Here is a 21,563-nt window from a genome sequence, read left to right as displayed (position 1 = left end):
ATGGAATAAAGCGCCTCACGCTTTTTTCATAATAATATTCGTATTTATCATTCATTCGTATTTATTGTTTTAAGCTTATTTTAAAAGCGCGTTTTTTAGTTTCTCTAAACTATATTTATTCTCAACTTTTTGCTATATATCACCCTCGTACAAGGGCTTCGTTGCTTATATACATACATCTCGACGAAACTTGTATCGAGCCATAACAGTGTAACTGGTAAGGTTATCGAAGTGCTTAATTTCTAGCGTGGAGATCGGAGGTTTGAATCCTCTGCCGAAAAGAATGAAATAAGCCACTCATACTTAGTCTAAAGGAGAGTTACAGATAAACAAGTCCACAAACAGGTGAAGCTAGTATAAGCGTGTTATAATAGTACTTTTTGCAACTAAAAGAAAACAATCATCTTCAGGTTAGCCTAAGAAAAAAGAATCTCTTTACTCTAAAATCAAGGGCTTAGCACAAATAAAAATCAAGAACAAGAACTTCGTGAGATACTAGTTGGTTGAAATAAGTACCATTTCTAAAGAAAAAATGAAAGTGCTGCGACCTTATTTGTACTCAACTTAATTGCAATCAAACTTGATCTTTCGATTTTTCCTCCTCTTACAGGAGAAGATCGTTAGCGTTTCTTGAACTATTTTGTTATATAAGCTATTTATACGCTCGCAAGAACACCTGGGAGTCGGTGCGTTGATTTTGCGGTTATTCAAGTGCTTTTTAATCTAAGTCATTCCTAATTCACGATTAAACTTCCTTGTATTGTCAGTTTTCGTTATTGAAAATATATAATTACAGTGTTGATTCCTCTATGATTGAGCATTGAGAACAAAAAGTGAATGACTAGTGTTTGCTGTCTAAAATGCGGTGATTCCAGCTGTATGAGTTTTCCGAAGATTTTTAATTTATAAGGGTTAATTAAACACCACATGGTTCACGGAATGTTGAAACGGAGTTTGGCCAAAGTTTGGATATTTCCATGCACAAAATTGAACGGTGATTGCTTGGGAAAAATGAAAACTGCTTAAAGCTAATCTTGTTTTGCTCTATGTTTGAAGAACCATGTGCTGTAGGTGGCCAAATTATTAGGAATATTACTTAAATTCTGTATTTTCTGATTTGATTGAATTTTTTAAGCAAACACATCGACACGTATAGATGTTGGTATCAATATTATTGTTTTTGATAAGTAGCATCACAAATAGTCTGACTTGATTGTCACATTTCGTTGATTTTTGTTAATATATACTGTAAAAACACCTTTACAAAAATTTTGTACCTTTTTCTCAACGTAAATATATGTATATGCTTCTTTGCGAAGAACAAACGTTTCGTTAAAGTTATTTCGTCGGAGAGCGCCCTAATGAGTAATTGCATCTGGACTGCTTTGTTTAAAAAAAATACTCGGAACTTCCAATTAGTGTCACCACGGTTTATTATCTCAGCTAAACGCTTGTGGCGCCTATATATTGTGCAAAGAACCAGGAGACAGTACAAACAGGTACCACAAACTCACCTTCTGTCACAACTCGAAGAATGGTTCTCTGATGATGCAGAATACATATTTATGCTCAATTCGGCACAGTGCCACAATACAACTATTTCATCATGATCGAGCAACTTCCCTGATTTAAGCTCCATAGAGAACCAGTGGGAGCACACTGAACAGGCCATAGCCAAGACAATGGCCACCACCGATATAGAAAGTGTCTTCTTCTGATAGAGAAATGGTTAAGAACCAAGCAACTTCTGGAGTTCAATAACTTACTAGAGAACAAGTACAGGCAACTTCTGGATAGTTTCAAAAACGTATTGAAAAATGCGCAGTTATAGGAGAGAATAAGTGGATTACGAGATTTGTTATATGGGAATTAATATTGATTCTAAGCTACTTTTCTCATTTTTTTTTATATTTACCACACAAAAAAAACTTAACAGACAAATACGTTTTTGGAAGTTTTTCCGGGCATATTTGATTATTTAAGATTATGAAATTAGTGTGCTTTAAATGAAGAAAAACCTCAAAAGAACTGACTGTAGAATTTTTTTACTTTTACAAGAAATGTGTATCTAACCGGGACAGGTTGTATAATATTCATGTAAAATATCCATGTAAAAATAATTAATATATCCATAAAAAGCACTGATTCAAGTTTACCAAAAGAGTACAATGTATTACGTATACTGCATTTTTATGTTCGCGTCTGTTAGCGGAGTTTTATTAAAAATGTTGCAGTCTTTAGACGTATTATCCTATATCCCACTTTAATTAGTATGATGTATTTCATTTACTCCATTCCCAAATCATCAGAATTATGTCATCTATGGAAACTTTGTGGTTATTTTTAGAGAATTCGTATTTCATATCAAATATGAATCCGAGATAAAGAAAATAAAAATATGTTTGAATTCAATGTAGCAATCTCTTTCCTACCCATTCAGGAACGCACGTACATTTTAATACTTTCAATACGAAAAATAAAGTTTTTATGAAGAAACATTTTCAATAGCATATTTTGTATACATATATAAAATAACTTCTAGACAAATTTTGAAGATATTGCATCGCTTCAGTACAATTCACTATTGACCTTAAAAAACTATTCGTAAAATTTACCGGGGTGGATTCTTTTCACTAATTTCCGGGTCCTATTAACGAGGTTCCTAGTACATTCATGACCTATACGTGAACGTAGGTGTATAATTATACTCGAGAATTTGATTTTCAAAAAGTGTCCTCAATTTTACGACGGAATAATGTTACGTGTATACGTGGGTAATAATAGTGTCAGATAAATTCCACTCTATCAACAGTAGAGTCAATAGTAAGAGAATTTTTTGTAAAAATTTATTATTTTTGTAGTAATAATCAATCTTTTAGTAAAATTTCGGTAAGAAGACCTTTGTCCAAACTTGAGTTGCAAAGAAAAGTTGAACGAATAATGAATGAAAAACATATTCTCAGAATTAGGTAGTAATAGCGGAAGTGATTGGGAAGAAGATAATTTGGAAGTCGTAGAGCCTAATTCAGATGACGATAATAGCAGTAGGTTTGACGAAGATGAAACACCTTCGCACCATAATTTCCCGGGTCCATCTACGCAGGGAATTTTAAAGGCGTGCATTTTAACACAAAGAATAGTTTAAATAGGGACAAAAAGCATGAAATATCCCGCCGATATGGTTTTTCTGTTCGATATTTTTTCACGGAGAAAAATTTTTTCGAGGAAAAATTTAGTATAAATAAGTAGGTCAAGTTAATGAGCTTCGGTTTACATTCATAATCTGTCTCTGAAGACGAAACGAGCCTCAGACAATGTAATTGTTAGTGTTGGTAGTGCAAACAATGTGTTCAGTACTACATTATTGAATAAATATTAAATTTTGAGAAAAACATATGTTTATAAATTTTGATTCTGGTAGTTTTCATAGCCTTCCTCAAAATCTACCCTGTTTCGAAGTTTGCTTTTGCCCTTGGACCCAAAACGGCCCAGTTAAGCCCTCGTTGTCGACCACCAGCCTCTAATGTTCAGCATACAGCAAAACTTCTATAATGACAAATGTAAGATCGACATCTGTTCATATATATACAAGAAAAAAAAATATTTGCAATGACTTATGCCCCAGCCCTTGTATAATGAGAGAAGTTCAGGTTATAAAATATTTTTTGTTGATTTGAACCGTGATATCGGAATCGCTGACTACACGCTCGATTATACAATTTTTCCATTATCATAAAGTGTCCGAAAAAATATTTAGCGCGTTTCCATGAAAAGATTTATGAATCCTGGATGTAAGCTTCTTGTTGGACAAGAAGGTACCGTCAAGTCAGAGATTCCTGCGGTCAGGATTCCAGAATCCGTGCGAATCCTTCCTGAAAATCCTTCTAGTATGGATGTGTAAGCGAGAAAGATAAATGTTGGTAGTTGGCATCGCAGAAGGCGAGTGGGAATCATTTAGAAAATTGGCCAAGTCGGCAGATTTGTTACTCGATATCCTTATCCTTCGTCTTTGCTTGTCCTTATCCAACACGACGAAACGGTGAAACTCTACCAGTGCCGTTCTCCATGCTAAACTAAACACAAGTTGGGTATTTTTTTTAATAAATAATATTCCGGAAATAATTGAAGTACGATTTGTTTCTCAAGTGTTGTTCTGCTTCTAACTTCTTCTTCTTCAAGTACAATACACTTTGCAGCGTGTAGGTGCACGACTAAAAATTTTTTCCGCACTCTACATACCACACCAGTCTCTTGAATTCCGTAGCCAGGAATGTTATTTACGCCCTGGTCCTTTCCTTCCGTCGATTTTTCCCGTCATTAAGAGATTGAGAGTTAAATATCTCGGTCCTCGCAGGATGTGTTCAAATAAGATACTTTTCGTTGTTTAATTACCGCAATCAGTTCTCTCTCCACATCCACTTTCTGATCGTCTTTTAATGTCAGCTGAAAAATTTGTTCTACGTATTTGTTAAATAGCATGGGTGAGAGAATGCATCCCTGTCGGACTCCCCTAAGTATCTGAAGGTGTTCCGTAGTTAGAGAGTCGTTAGATCTCAATTCCGCTGTTTGATCTCCATACAGTTTTTTTATGATCCTGGTGTCTTTACTATCAATATCAACGTCCTTTACGATGTCAAACAGTAAGTCATGTCGAAGGGAGTAAAAGGCTTTTTAGTAGTCTATAAAGCAAACGAAGACATATTTTCTATGATCATATCATTTTTCAATTTGTAACTGCATACAGAATAACTGAAGAGATCGAGATAGATCGTCAAGACATCGCTGATAAAATGATCATCATCCATCAAAGAGGTTACACTCATGGATTGTATGCACAATTGATGATAAATTCCTTTGACCCTACTAGGAACCCAAAAAAAAAATGTTGTGATCTTAGTAAAACTTGTACGGAATAGCAAGATTGCATATGATGCAGCTTCATTATACAGAACAGAGAAAAAAATGGAAAGAGCATTTTGTAAATTAGAAGCTGGATAAAAGTAAACTAAAAATATGGTACTTAGCCAAAATGTGGTCAACAGAAAAAATACGTGGAGATTGAAGCGGAACAAGAGAGAGAAAATATAATATAGACAAAGTTTATGAATTCGAATCTTGAGAGTTACACTAACAAATAAAAAACAGAACGAACTGAAAGAAATAAAAAACTAGCAAAAGGAAATAAAGCCGTGGGATTATTAGGCAAGTTAATAAGGTCACTGGAGTTATCTAGAATGAAAGCCAAAACACAAAGAGGAAGGCCCAAGAAAACATAGTTGGATACAATGTTCGAAAATTTTAGATAGGTAGAAACAAATTGGATGGCAAAAGTTCAGAATCGCGATCTGTAGAGAAGAACTGTAAAAACAGATGATGTCCTATGAGAGAAGAAAAATACATCTGGGTTTTGAAGGATTGCTGTAAATATAAAAACTTTATTAAACCCAAATAACTCTAGATAAAAAACGTTTGAAACATGGAAACCTCGAAAGCATTTTGACTTGCCATGAGATGCTATGTGTAAGGAATTATACACTGGAATTCCGTATCTGATAAAGCGGTCGATTTAGTAATAAACTATCACAAATTGACCAAATTATAGCAGATAATTCGAAAGAACTCTCCATCTTTGCCGAATCGCTAAGCATAGCCAAAACTTGTCTCAGAATGTGTGCAAAATTTTCCAAAATTTTGATTTATTTTATGTGTTTGTTGATTATGGCCAACTAAATCTTCAAGTAAATCTCCCGAAATTGTTAGTTATGCGCAAAAAAACAAGTTTAAATATTATTAATTTGTAGAGATGATACATTAAAGCCCTCAAACAAACATTGATACTCTACACCAACGTGTCAAGTGACAAACTCGAATACGATAGCCCTCATTTGATGGAGTGTAGTCCGTTTCTAAAGTACACATGACCTCTTTCAAACAATTCATATAGTAAATCCGACGTTTCCGTTTAAATTATTACAAGGAAATTTTCTTATTTCATTTGTTACTCTGCTCCTTCGACTTTATATAGCTGCTTCAAAGTCTTTCAGAGATGTTTTTTAGCTCTCCTCTTATAAAAAGACTGGATTCCTTAATTGATCTCTTGTATATTTCTCTTTAATCTTAAGCTATTATTATTTCCATTGTGTCCTCTGATGTATTTAGAATAATTTCGAGAAAATATTGCTGATTCAATCGTCATTGTCGACTAAATGTGAATTTTATCTCGAGGCAATCGTCTATTAAGATGTTGAAAGAGAAGAAAATATTTTATTCTTATTTATACGCCTATGAAGAAGCAAAACTTATGGATATTCGGGATAAATATTGAAAAAAACTTTGATGAATAAGTTTCTTTTGTTTCTTCATGATAGCAACGATATTTATAAATTAAAACAGTAAGTATAAGTAATGAAACGCAAATCGCAATGTCCTGAACAAAAATATACTCAAATCAAGTAGAATTGATCTCTTAAGACGATGGTCGCATTCGAAACCATAGCGGAATCGTTCATAGTACATACACTACAAGCACGATTTGGAGGTGCTTGGTGGCGATACCGAAACTGAAACGTGAGAAAAGTGAACAAAAACTGAGACAGTGTCAGACCAAAAATCAACCTATGTAGCCTTTTTGTAAAAAATGCCGATACCATATGATGCGTACAATGCTTCCAACGTTGGGCGCTGTTATGATTGTACGCATTGTGTGGTCGTAATGCGCATGTTTTGCTCCCAACGTTGGCCAACATTAGAAAGAAGTTGAAAGCAAAACTTGTGGTACAACTACACACACTTCTTTTCCTCTTGCGCGTCATTGCTACGTGTTTTGTATGAAAAACCGAAGTATCATCCAGTTTATTTTGAAGGAATTTATTTCTCTTGTATGCTATTCATCATTTTTTTGTCAGTTAAGTTTTGGAAAGGTCGCAGCCTTCGTCGACGTTAGACGCATCGTGTAGTACTGGCTTAAACGCTAATGGCAAATCCAAATATCAGTCGAGTCAGCTGATTTATTCGGCACAATTGTAAAACTAAATTTTTGTATTCCTTGGTGATTCTAACGTGATTTTTGTTTCCACCATTGACATTATTTTTAATTTTAGAAGCTTGATACTTATCAGCCAAACAGAAGATAAAAGATATAGTTTTGATCACTAACAAACTTTATGCAATGGCAAGAGCCTTTCATAATGTACAGCCACGTACAAGGATCATCATTTACAATATTTTGATCTTGCAGAAAATTGCATAAAAGTGGTTCAAAGTTGTTTTTGCTCTATGTCAAACGGCCTTTATTCAACAATAGTTGAAACGTGTTGTGAAGATTTTGAATTCGGTCACATCCTTGTCGCCATTAATTGAGTTGAAAAACAGTACAAATTCGTTTAGGCCCATAGTATATCAGAGTTGCATAAAATAGCTGAAAAGTCTCTCATCAATTGATTGAAATTAGTACATTAGTTAGACGGAACAACGCAAAAGTCATTTGAGTATTATATCTTTCCAATTTTAAGGATCCTGGTCTCTGTACTCAACATAGAAAGTTTTCTTTGCCATTAAACCATCAAAGATATTTATATTATCTACTTATATTTAACCAATCCTTTTGATAAAATGCATTCAATCGAAAATTATGAATAGAACAGAGATTATGTCATTGAATGCATCTAGATTGTGTATATACTATATGATACCTTCTACTTGACTAAACTCTTTGAGAATGCAATGTATTCTCAGAAGAACTTCCTATCGTTTCTAAATCTCGTGTCTTGGAGGTCATCATTTCGACTTTTCTGGGTTTAATGTGTCCTGTGTCTTCCTTTCTTCGGAATACTTGCACTCTACTGGGTTTACGTTTATTTGGCTTTGTGCCCTAGGAGATCCACTAGCCTTCAGTCTCTTCATGAATCAGCAGTTCCTTTAACAGATAGTTCCTCTTCATTTTTAATTTTCGTATTTCTTAGTGGTCAAGGTGTAGCTTTTAGTAATAGAAGCCAAGCAAGAATGTCACAAAGAAATACTTGAGTCACATTTGTGTATGTTATACAAGTCTAGATAAAATACAAAGGTTTTAGAATAATCTATTATGAAATGTGATCAAGGTTTCTTAGTAATTTAGAAGCAGAGATCATTGAGAAGTTTGCAGAGGATCATAAGTATGGACTGTTACATTATCGGTTTGTCGAATAATGGAGTTTGAATATCAAGTTAGAGAGGATAAAACACTTTGGTCAGTGTTACAATTAGTGATAGTAGTATAGTTAACGTCTACGAAGAAATTAATGTAATTGATTGGTTTTTTTTTATAGAAAGATTTTAGATAAAATGTACATTCATTTACTTATTTATTTATTCTGAAACATTACACAACTGTTCGTTGAAAATAAATAAAAAATAATGTATATTTCAATTTGTAAAGAATAATTTTTCTTTGAAATTCGTATTTCAATTTCAAATTTGAATTTCATATTTCTATACTCATTTTAAGAATGATTTATCTTCTAATCCATCGAATATATACAAGAGACTTAAGCGTTTGGTAATTTTCGATCTAGTCCTTTTATTGGAATTTTTACCTTCTGTTTATTCTTTGGTTCCGTCGCTGTCCAAGACGTCGGTAGTGCAGCAATAGAGAATCCATTACGTAACGTAACCTTAAAATGTGGCTGTTCGAAAATACACCGATATGGGGCTGATTCCGGTGATTCCAACAAATGGCCTTCTTAGCTTCAGTTTCGTTTTTCTTACTACTACGGAATCGATTACGAGGTGTTTTAAAATTTAATCCTTTCAGATCTTTTTTTTTTCTTCAATTTTCTAACGAATTTGTAATCTTTTAAAATATGTATGAGCGAAATTTTTGTGGTTTTCCAAGGAGAATCATCTGAATAAATGCTAAAAAATTTCGAATTTCTACGTTCTATGTTCCTGATGTCTTACTTATTTTTCAAATAGTTTTAGATAGGAATGTTTATTTTCATGTTTTGATAAATTTTGATTATAAAAAAAGTGGGTTGCGGAATATACTTTTAAGAAAAATATACGAAATATATGTTGAAGTCGTCCAAGATTAAAACTAAAAGATGAGTTACTTTTCTGTATTTTTTTGGTGGCTTAGGTATTGATTGCTTAATGACGAACAGGACAAACAAAATATTCTTCGTAAGCTTCATAAAGAACGTGAGATATCTTTAGTACGTATTTTACGTACCAAAATTTAATAAATCGACCACATATATAACAGAATGCATTAGCAACATTCACGCAACGACTTTTTAAGTTTTTATAGACTTGTACAAAACAGCTGCTGGTTTTTTATTACTTAAGTACCATCTAGCGACACTATTTGAACGTAATAACACCACTATGAAAGTGTGGTATTTTGGATCTATTAAGGTTAATTAAAATTTAGTTAAAAATTAAAAAATGAGTATATTATCAGTATAATTATCATAAAAGCAAACTTTATACCGAAAACTTTATTTTTTCTTAATTTTCGTGCATAATTAATCCGAAAATCATGAAATAAACTTCATAGAAAGAGCGAAATTTTTTTAGTATAACTTTTAGATGCATGTTTAACTTGTTTTTGATAAACGGATGAATATGATGTTGAATTTGATTGGTATTAAAAAAAATCGAAAAAATTTCCACATTACTATCCTACGAGTTGAACTTTTCAGTAATCAACTGAATAAACAGTATTTTTTATGTGAATAAAAAAATGTATGAATAAGCCGCTCGTAGCGCATATTTTGTTGGCTCGGTTGCTAAATTCCTCCGGGATACGTGCGAAAATCCTTTTTTTGTTGTTGTTGAGGCATTAAAGAATCTCGCAGGAAAAAGTAATCCGCGTGTTTTTTAATCGCGTTTTTCGTGGTGTTTGCCGAATGTTTTAGGAATATATAAGAGTTTTCCTTCTATACAAACTGCATAAATTCTAGTAAGCTTTTTAACGGTGAGATTTTCAGATGTAAAATCATAATTGAATCACAGGAGGTGGAAATTTTTTGTATATTCTGAAAGTTTCTACGCAACTTTATCATGAGGTGAATTCATAGATTTCTCATACAAACAGAATAAATGGTGTCAATAATCGTCGCGAAATCTCTTATACTCATCCCCATCCAAGTAACACATCATGGAATACCGCACATTATAGCCCATAATCAATTGTACTTATCGAACGATTCCACTTTAAAATACTTGAACACTGTGGAATACTCAAAACAATTCTTCTTTAAAGAAGATAGCTGTCAAAAACCGATAGATGTTCTCATTTGTCATCTGGATACGTGTGACATAGACATTGATACAAGGTTTACTATTCAAGTTTTCAGATAGACGAATACAAAATATATTTATAATTGGATATGGCTTTATTGTTTATCAAAACATTATCCATTAATATATTGATATAATAAATACATTTTTGTTTGAACCAATTTTCTGACAATTTATTCCATTCAGATTGGGGTGCCTCCAAAACATGTGATTTGAACGCATCAACCGCTTCTTCAGGAGTAATTTTCCTCACAATTTATTATGGTCTGCGGGATTAAGAAGAAATCATTGGGCACGAAACAAGAACTGTACAGAGAATTCGATGTTTTGTCTATTCCAATCACCTCTGACAAACAAATGTTGGTGAACCCATTGATGGCTTCATCACCAAAAATCGAAACTTTTGGTTTAATTCCCGTCGAAATCATAGAAATCATCATAAAAAATCATCCCACGAAAATGTTCACTAATTAATTCCATTCTTGATGAATGTGTCAAGGATTTGTAAACAACTCAAATGAGTATGACAACACGTTCACGCTCACAATTAAAAATGTCATATTCACAACAGTGTTGCCATGTCTCAAAACCTAAATAGCAGCCCTCGTAGACCTTTACTAAACAACTACATTAGAAAGTAGAGAAAAACTTGTAAGTCATCATCAAGAGATCAAAATCAAGACATCAAAGAAAATGCGAGGAACGAGAAACGATAAACTTCTATATAATATATACAAACCTTCCACTGATGTTTATCATATAGTGAAGTGACCATTGATACCAAAAAATACAAAGATGCATTACAAAAACGTGAAAAACTAGCCAAACAAACCTAATATGAATCCCATATAACAGATGTTGTTCCTTCATACTGATTCAAGCTGTACAGTTTCATTATCTCAAGGACAACCCAGGAACAACATCAATCTAACTAGCTAGAATGCAAAGTAATAAATATGACTTCACTATGATCACCCTTGACCATTAGAATAAGAAAGAAATCAAACAATTACATTAGAAATCCATGAAAGAGTTCAAAGCATCTATCCACCAATCTGCCATCAATAAAGCAGATTCTAGTTGGTTACGTTAATATATTAATCTATATAAGAATAACTACAGTATAAGTATTGTATAAGCTCTGAAGACCAGTACAATGACTTCGAAAGAGCCAGACATCCAACACGAAGTGAAACTATCAGCATCAATTTTGTTCGTCTCTCACCAAACTTCTCCTGAGGATGGAGATACTTGGCTGAGCCGTGGATCGAGCATGGTATCGAGCTTTATGCTACCTCTGCAAAAAAAAAGTTGCTGCGAAATTATCATTATCATTTTATTCAAATTTTTTTTTTCTATCATGATTTTCACATACTATATTAACACAATGAGAAATTTGGAACCCATAGAAAAACCGTTGCGTTGGTGATATTTACACTGAACACAACACAGTACACCAAAACTCACAAATACACTATTCGACGATCGTTTCGATAACCAAGCTATCATCTTCAGAAACTGTTAACTTGAACATTCTATAGTTATCATCATAACTTTCATTTTATCTCTTTTTTAGTAGAAAAAAAATGTAATAAAAGTAAATTTTGTGGTATTCTCAGAAAGACGATTCAATTCACAAAGAAAATTTCCTTATTCGAATTCGCTGACCGACTCATTGCTACAAATGTACCATTTAAGTTTCCAATAGAGCGAGTGAGTTTGAAATATTTGAATTCATTCATAAATATCCTGGAAAGACGTTCAGTTTTCCAGTGGAAATGTATATACAATATGAGTGTAATTCGGAATAAATTCAATAATATAATTTTTTTAAATGTCGGTCAGCTGTCTCAATTTATGGATACGACGTCATTCATGGATTCATAAAATTACAATTATCATTTTAATGATGGTTATTTTTATGGGACGTGTGAAGTTCTACGTAACTACCTAATATCAACTTAGCCTAGTGCTCTTGTTTTAATAACCCTACGGTGCGATAAAACCATAAATCGAAGCGCACAAGTCAATAGCGGCTATCACCAAATGATCCACAACCGAGAAAAGCTCTCATTAACAAGTCGATGGTGAAAACGATGCCTGCCATGGGTTGTCCATTAGATGCAAGTTCCAGTTGAATAAATCGTTAATGAAGAGTTATCTTGTGAAACAGTGCAAACAAGTTAACTCAGACATCGCAAACAACGCCTGCTGTAGCCGGAAACATTATAGTCGTCCTGTGATCGTCATCTGAGACTTATTTATATTCCCCAAAATAGAAAAAGTGCATTTTGGATCTTGGATTTTAGGGCGCTGTCAGAAGTTTCAGAAAACATTTGCTACAACACTAGGAAACACCGCTGGAATTTATTATCGTGGAAAAGAATGAAGTTGGGGAGGCGTATATCACCGAGTAATTCATTTAGAAATAATTTTTATAACATCGGTGCTCTTGAAACTACCACGATCTGTTATTCGTTATCTGTCTCTCGGTGATAATGGACCTATCGTAGTAGAGTCTAAAATTTTGTTATTTTAGAGCACCTTCTGCGGTTTGTACTTGTGGTACGGTGTATAGGTATAACTAAGACCGAACTTGTTGGTCAGTTTCTGGTGGACGATGTTATATACTTGATTATGCCGATGCAGATAGTCAGAATTAGATAACACACTACCAGCAGATGTTATATGTTGAATGGTCTCTGATGTTTGCTGAGACTTTCGGCATTTGTCGTATTGATGTATTAATAACTTGATCCTAGATAGCCATCATGAAGCTTTCGGCGTCTAGAAAGTACTCTCTTTTAGTTTCTTTTTCACTTCAGTCTTTTGGTGTATTGATACTGGAGTCTAGCTTTTGCCTGCTTGTTCTCCAAAAATCTATTTTGAAATCCAGATATTTCTAGAGTTCCCCGTTTTCAATTGCCTGTATGATATATCCGTTGAGGTGTGCTTAGACAATCCAAAGTCCATATATATATATCATCGGAGAATCTATATGTTATATCGAGAAGGTGATTGATTTGACGCTTGTTAGCTGCGTATAGCTTCATGTCATTCATGTAGAGAAGATGGGAAATGGTACAGTTGGTGTATAAGCTTCGTATCATTGAGCATGGTGAGAATCACCCTACGAATGGGTATGATGAATGATTTATCATCATTACTATTAGTATTAGGCACTTGTGAGACTACGTATATGATAAAGTTTATTCTCGAAAGTTCGAAAATTTACTTACGGAAAATGGCACGGTAGCTTCATTAGACATGGCGGCTTCGGGGCCTACACGAGTATGTAATTTAGAACTTTATAACAACATACTTTTTCTTGTTTGTACCATAGTTTTAAATCAGTTTTCTAAATGAGTTATAAAATAGCGTAGTTGATTTTGCAATAAAATTATGTTCGTTCCTCACAAAGTAAATTGTATATAGTCTAAATACACTTAAAAGCGTCCCTTTGGTATATTATCTAATTGTTTAAAGAAATAGTAGACTTATCTAAATTGCGCGCTTAGTTTTATTAAACAGACAGAATAAACAAAATCGGTACAAACTGCTCTCAACGAACGAATAAAATGTTGAATTCAAACATGAAACGACTCTTTTTCTTTTTGATAGAGGAGATAAAGAAATTACTTGTTTTTTTTTTGTTCTGCTATTAACAGAAAAACCGACAAAAGTAATAAAATCGCCGATAGTAAAGCTATCTGTCTCTCTTGATTCTGACAGGCTCTATTTGCAGGCTTCCGCAGGATAGCCATAGGTAACGATTGGATCAATGTTAAAAAAAAGGATTTACAGTAAAGATTGGAATTATATTAATAAAGGATCGTTTAATTTTGTCAAGTTAGTTAATATTCTAGTTTATTTGCAAACAATAATCTAATGGAAAGTACGAGGATGGACCAATAAGTTATTTTTGAAATAAAATACAGATTTTTGTATAAAAATTATTTTATTTTCCGACGTCATCTCATTCAATTCTTCTATTCTTTCCAACAAGTGAAATTAATCGATATTAACAAAACAGGTTTGTTGAATGATTTCATCTTTGGAGTGTTAACCTTATATCTGCCTTTGATTCTTTCACACTGTTAACGATAGACATTATTGATCATCTCACCATGACTTCATCCGATTTACACCCATAGCTTGATTTACTCGTAGAAATTTAATTCTTAAGCTTGTAGACGTCGCGGTTGTAGTCGATTGTAAGCAATGGCTCCACGGAAAGTTTTCTGATCTCGAAGTGATTAATCCAAATTCGTAGCATTGAACCATATAAGATGCCTATGGCCTCCATATTCTTTCACACTTTTTATTTCTGATCTCTATTACACCATATCGTGGAATTACCAAACTGTTTTGGGTTTAGAGACGTCAAACGGGAGTTCAAAACGTTCGGTAAAGTTCCTATAGTATCTAACAAGCTCCCTCTTAGTTTGAATGATGGATTATTCTAAAACAATAAAGTTTAATGAGCATACGAAGTGAAGTTCTTGTAGTATGCTGTCAGTAGCTGTTGAACACTAAAAACCATTGCACTAAATATATAGAATCTTGATAATCGGTTGATGTTTTTGAAACAGTAGTAAACAAGAATTTCTGCTCGTGGTCACTTCTTTGTAAAAGTCCTCTTTTGTTTGAAGCATGAACTATGATTTTATGATCTAGTGTATTATTTAACAGCTTATAAATTAAATACATAGAAGTATTGGTGCTGTTATGTTAAAACGTGTCCCAAAATTATAAACGAAACAAAACTACGTTCTAAAATACTAGAGAAAGCCAGTAATCAAAATAACGATTGAAAAGTTGAATTTAAACCAGACCGAAAAGGGTAAAGCAGCTTCAGGTTAGGACCCAAAATAATCAACAACGTGGCATCAAATGGATGCCAGATTTCCTGGTCTCAACATCAATTATCTACTAGTCCAGGATATGCTCTAGATACAACACACAGATATCTGAGCTACGAATTTGTGTTTCAATTACATACAAGCTTAACTGGTGAAGTCTAAGATTACGCAAGCAATTAAGACCCCATTTTAATCCAGTATGATGACGAAAATAATGGAGAAGAACTAATAAATGATACTATTTTCAATATTAGATATCTTTTTCACATTTTTCTTGGAAAAACTTGAGATGTGGCTGCGACAGTTGAAGCTATCGTTATAAAATACTGAGTAGTGATTACAAGCAAAAATGCTTGTTTTCAAGTATAGAATAACATGTTGTTACTTCCAGAAAATAGGTCGATCCTCTCGATTCCATATATTCAATGCTATATCCTTTAGTTTCTTTACATTTTAAATGAAATTAATTCACAGTAGTAGTGTTATGTTTTGAAAAATTGGTATGGATTCAAAGAGTCTTATTGACCCAACCTCGTACTAAACAATGAAAGAAACAGTGTGCTAATCAACTCACTTTCGTAAAGGTCGTCCCAAACCGATGCTGTGCCAGAAAACATCAATGCTGTGAGTAAACTGATATTGCAAGATCGTCATATAACATACCGGGATATTGAGGCATATATCCAAATCCAACGAAAGTTTTCCAAAGCAAATGGTCCCTCGTTTTTTCGGAATAACTTAACATGTCGCCACCGTTCCATTAAAGAAACATCGAACTATCAATTCTGAATGGTACACCAGCATTTGTTTGCCAGAAGTGATCGACAAAAATCAGGGGAACCAATAACAGAAGACAATGAGAGATCTTACACATCTGTTCAAACAAAAACGTTTTTGAACTGTCAAAATATCTAATTGATAGGTAAAGTCCTTGTTTGGTACCCAATGATTTCTTTTTGTTCTCGCAGATCATAAATTAATTGCGAGCTCAATGTTCTCCTACACCTGAAGAAGCGGTTGTTGTGTTCAAATCACATATTTTGAAGGTACCACAATCGGATTGGAAAAAATGCTTCGATAACTGAGTCGAACGCATGCAAAAGTGCATTGATCTTGGAAAATATTTTGAAAAACAATAATGCCATATTCAATTATAAATATTTGTTTTTATTGGTCTCTATCAAAACTTAAATAGCAACCAGCGTACTAAGAGTTTTGACAACCTCCATGATTAACTATAATATTATTTTTTAGGTTCTAAGAAAATCATAGGCTCTTATCCTAACTATATAACAAAAATTCCAATGGGAAATATGGATCGTGTCTACATAGAACATCCGAATAGTTCAACTGAAGGTAAAATGCATATAGTTGAAACAGCAATTTGATATTCAATATAATCTATTCATATTCAAATATCCATCACGAATATGTCTAATCCAAATACATAAAAGACCTTTCTATTGATCTGATTATGTGAAACAAATTCCGAGAATTAGTCAGTTGATTATTTGCTATATAACCAAAGAAAGTGGCATGCAATGTATATTATCAAAAATAGCAGCATACAAAAGATATAATTTTATTATTAATATTACAAAAAAAGTTATTCTTGATAAATTCAGAAAGCTTTATACGAGAAATTAACTTTTAAGAAAGCAAAAATAGAAAATATCTAGTAGCCCACACATCCGTAAATTTATAAAACATACTCGTATCTTATCTATTAATAAAGAATTCCTGGAATTCATCTTCAATGAATGTTAAAGAATGATTAGTTAAATTAAATAAGAAAAAAAAACATAAACAAATATTTGCTGGTTCATTTCGTTATTGAAGTAATCAAATTTGGAATTTTTTGTCAAAAAATTTGCAAAAATCTAACATATGAGACAATAATTAAAGATTTTTAGAGAACGAATAACGGGTTTAGGAAATAAATAGTGATAAGAATACCATATTGAACCAAAATTAATAAGATATAATAGGTATATTTCAATTTTCAGACAGTACCCATATTGGAAGATTTATGGTTTGCAACAAGAACAAATTGGAGTTTTTGCCAGTGCCATTTTTAACGAAAGGATCACATTTTTTGACATCTTTCGAAATAAAATCACAAAATACTTGGTGTCTGTTATTTGTAGATTTCGATTTTGATATTAATATTATCTGTGGAGGAGAGAATGGAATATTCAAGCAACAACAAACGATTAAAAACAAGTCTCCTATAATGGTACGTTAGAAACATAATAATTTCATTTTCCTTATAAGTTGAACTTAATTATATCTTATCATTAGTTTTGGAAAAAAAATCAAAGTTCTATTCTCACTGTTTACAGCTTCAAAAAAATTGACAAATACGAATATAAGGAAATATTTGATATTTGTTTAGTTTTTAAGGTCGAGGGATGTTCTGATCATTCATTTATCTTATATCATTTTTCTTCTAAATCACTCATAGAGTTTTTAAAGTATAAACATTGGCAACATTCACCGATTTTAGTACCTTTTTTCAGCTAGAAACATAATTTAATTTATTTAAGATATTCACAAAATTTATTTCACTAAAGCTGTTATACTAGCAGACTAACAAGCCAAAACAGTTTGAAACTTGTCACTACTTATTTCAACGCATGAGAGTATATAATATACAAGTCAAAATACACTCACTGCATTTTTTGTCACACCTTGTATTTTTTAGGCTTACATCACCACAATACGAAATATTCCAATGCTGATAACTATTCATGGAGGTAATGACAAGAAAACTGTCATTTGGATTTTAAACAACGGAAAATTCGAAATTTCTCAAACATATCGAGAAGGAGAAGCAATAGATGTATCTGCAATTGCTATGGAAAACGAAACGTTCTTGGCTATCGCTTATAAACATTTGCCTAACACCAAGTATTTTGGAAGAGTAGTCATTAGAAGGTAATTTATAATAAAGAGTGGGGCAGAGCAACTTATTTTGTCATATTATGGAAAAAAATCTGGGAATGCTCTTAATCTTTACGCTGCTTTGAATACCATACCACACAACCAGCTTCCCTTCTGGAGTTTTCATCAGCTCATTTCTCTATATCAATTGCTACAACCAAGTCATATGTAATAAGGTCTTAGACTACAACTAATTTGTTCAGTAGAAAGACTTGTTGTTATCATTACTGTTTGTAGAAGTCTAAGTATTTTTTTGTTTCTCTTTTTTTTACATCCCCAAGTTTCTAAGGTTGTATATCCAAAAAATTTATGAGATGTTAATACATAGTTTTACATAAAAATTTGAACTCAGTAATAGACTTTTTTTGTAAACTTTTTCTGAATCAAAAAAACAAAATAAATGAAAAATCATCATGGCATACTTACAGTTAGATATCTATCAAATATTATACCAATAAGAGAGATAAAATAAAAAATTTCTGTAATGTATAAGAAATTATAACTAATTTTTTATCTAATTGGTTGTTTATCTTAGTAATTTATTGATGACACAGTCGCTTATTTTTATTATTTTACTAATGTCAAACATCTTTTTTAGAATCAAGAATTTGTCTAAATCATTACCAATATTCCAAACAATTGACATTTCAACTCCAACCAAGGTTGAATTGGCTTTACTTCCTTCAAAAGAAATCGCTCTATATATTATCACTGAAAATCCATCAGAACCTTTGACATCATATATTTACAAAGGAGTACAAGGTTTTTTGAAGAAAATTGAACGACCAACTCTTCCAAAAGTTTCAGATTTGAACAGTTTTTCTTTTGATAATCACCATTTTGTTGTATTGAAGAATGATAAAGAAGTGAAGGTGTTACAAGCAGTATTTAAAGGATCAAAATTTGATGATTTGTGAGTTTGTTCTTGCAATTTTAAACTAATATTTTGTACATGAAAAAATAAAAAAATAATTTTGTTATTGTGATTATATATTTAGTTGTTAAATGTTATTTAATTGTTATAATTGTCATAGCATATTTGTCCATTAAATATCAATTTTTTTAATATAAAGATTTTTTTTAATTCCTACAGTATTATTTCACATATCCTATACCATGAGAATATTGTGGATTTATCAAACTTTGCCTCAAAATGAAGTAAAGTATAAAAATCAACAAGCACAATTTTTTTGAGATTCTAAAGATCTCAAAAATGTTTTTCCCTCATAACCAAAAAACAAAAAATGAAAGGAATGAGTGTTGTGATGGAATCTATGGCTAATTTTATTTGAGTTCGATACTGACCTTCTCTGAATGAATACAGCTAAAAAAACTTTGATTTTGACAGCAATCATTATATTTTTTTAAAATTAGAACCAATTATATCCTTTCATAAATACATACAGAAAAAAAAAAGGATAACATGATCCTTTAATATGAATCATAGAATATGAATATATCACTCACGAGTATAAATATATCTTTCAAGTTTATCCCTTAAACTTGATAGATATGTAGATAATTTCAAACCAATTTTTCTTTTCAGCAAAAAAAAATTAAATTATACCAAGAACAGAGGAAGTAGCGAATGATCATGAGCAATATAGCTATAGAGCTAAAGTAAATAGATCCAATAATTAATCCCACAAATTCTACTCTACTCATGACACAGCAAACATTGTACTTTCTAGGCCCTCGACTCATATATTCCCAGATTGTTTGCTGCCTTTATATAAGCCTATTATATATTCTAAGTCAATTATAAATCCTTAAGAAAAGTCTGGACACATGCTTTTACTTCAATTATATTATTAACTTTGGCTTTTACTATCTCCCTTTATTATTTAATTATTGCTAAATTCCACCATGTAGCCATTTTTTATAAATTCTCATTTAAATCTATGTTTTTAATCATGAATTAATACATAATGAAATAATTTTAATTGTACAGAGATTTGAAGCATAAGGAATTATATCCTTGAATTTGATTTATTTAAATAATTACTTTGTATGATAAAATAAGAATAAGGACAAATATTTATGATGAAATTAGAAAGTAAAATAAATAATATACATAGATATTCTATAAACTCTCTGAAAAAAAAACTTAGCCCAATTACTTATATATAACTTGAATAACATATTTATACCAAAGCAGTTTGCTATTAAAAACTTACCCAAAATGTTTTCCAATCAATTTGTAACGTATCACTAGTTTTCTAACACAAAAATCCTTTTTTAACAAAATATCAACACGAAAATCTGTTTACACTTTTACTTTTTAAGACAGCATACTGTTTATTTCTTAGGTTATGTTGTTTACTTATTTGTCACGGACTCGACATAAGCGCCACATAGTTATGGTAAAGTAAACCTCAATATACCTAATTTAGAATAATTATTAGTACCTGGATGACCGCGCTTTGCTCGGTATTTTATGTTTTTCAGAATTTATATTTAAATATGAATTATATACTAATGACATATGAATTATATTTTTCAATCCGCCACTTTTACGAGGGCTGCTATTTAAGTTTTGTGATGGATGAATAAAAACAAAAATTCATAATTGAACATGGCTTTATTATATTCTTCATTAAGATTAATACACTTTTGCACGAGTTTGAACCAATCATCGCACGAAAATGATCGTCATTGAATTCGATTTTATGACCGAGATGAATGTTTCAAGTATCTGTAAACAACACAAATAGCACTCGTATGACAGCACATTCTGAGTACGTTCGTTATTAAAAATACCAAACTTCATGATGCAATGTCAGATTTGACATATTCATATCAGTGTTGCTATATCTCAAAACTTAAGTATCAACCCTCGTACAGACTCGTACAGTTAAATGGTTAACAAATATTCTAACGCTATGGTACTAACCAAATTCAATGAAAATGTGTTGTTGTACGAATACACTTCCAATAAATGATCGAAGGGGAGAGATTTATTTGGAATATGATTTAACTTCATTATTCAATCCAGTAAATCAGTTAAACAGTGAAATTTCACGTTTGTATATAATACAGAAGTGAAAGTTTCCAGCATAAATCGATAAATGTTGTTATATGTTCAATTAGCATCTGGTATAAACATCTAAAGTTGATCGGAAGTTTTGTTCAACTTATGGTTCTAAGGAACTGAATTAAATTCACCCTAATGAAAGTTCCCCAGCAATAAATTCCGAATTCTTTATGATGATTTCGAAAAGTTTGAAGGTTGGAAAAATTACGCTAAAAGTCAAACATTAATATTTATATATGCGCTTAAATTGAATTTTGCGTTTGAATTGAATTTTTGGTAGACAACATTATTGCTGTATCTATCCCTGAAATAATAAATTTCATCCCAGAGATAACACGACTACAACTAAATCCTTCTTTAAATGGAAATATGATAAAGATGAAGAGCTTAACTAGCTAAATTTAAATCTGCTTCTTATTGTTTGCTATCACGTATATAATTTT

The 21,563-nt window shown here is 32.0% G+C and overlaps 2 protein-coding genes across 2 annotated transcripts in view; one reads left to right on the top strand and one right to left on the bottom strand.

Annotated features, from left to right (window-relative positions):
- The window catches only part of LOC130892452 (uncharacterized), a 127,169-nt gene extending 107,998 nt beyond the window's left edge, over nucleotides 1-19,171 (top strand). The window contains exons 22-25 of the mRNA XM_057797880.1: nucleotides 16,398-16,499; nucleotides 17,150-17,379; nucleotides 17,848-18,080; nucleotides 18,685-19,171. Of these exons, the coding sequence (XP_057653863.1) occupies nucleotides 16,398-16,499; nucleotides 17,150-17,379; nucleotides 17,848-18,080; nucleotides 18,685-19,003 (884 nt within the window). The 3' untranslated portion in view covers nucleotides 19,004-19,171. The remainder of the gene's footprint in view (nucleotides 1-16,397; nucleotides 16,500-17,149; nucleotides 17,380-17,847; nucleotides 18,081-18,684) is intronic.
- The window catches only part of LOC130892454 (RWD domain-containing protein 2A), a 117,514-nt gene extending 96,975 nt beyond the window's left edge, over nucleotides 1-20,539 (bottom strand). The window contains exon 1 of the mRNA XM_057797883.1: nucleotides 20,264-20,539. The gene's annotated coding sequence lies outside the window, so the exon portion shown is untranslated. The remainder of the gene's footprint in view (nucleotides 1-20,263) is intronic.
- Between the last annotated feature and the right edge of the window lie 1,024 nt (nucleotides 20,540-21,563).

This window comes from Diorhabda carinulata, chromosome 4 (assembly GCF_026250575.1).
Source record: "Diorhabda carinulata isolate Delta chromosome 4, icDioCari1.1, whole genome shotgun sequence".
Classification (NCBI taxonomy): Eukaryota; Metazoa; Arthropoda; class Insecta; order Coleoptera; family Chrysomelidae; genus Diorhabda; species Diorhabda carinulata.
The sequence above is the reverse complement of the archived record's forward strand: the minus strand, read 5'-3'. Positions and strand labels throughout refer to the sequence as shown.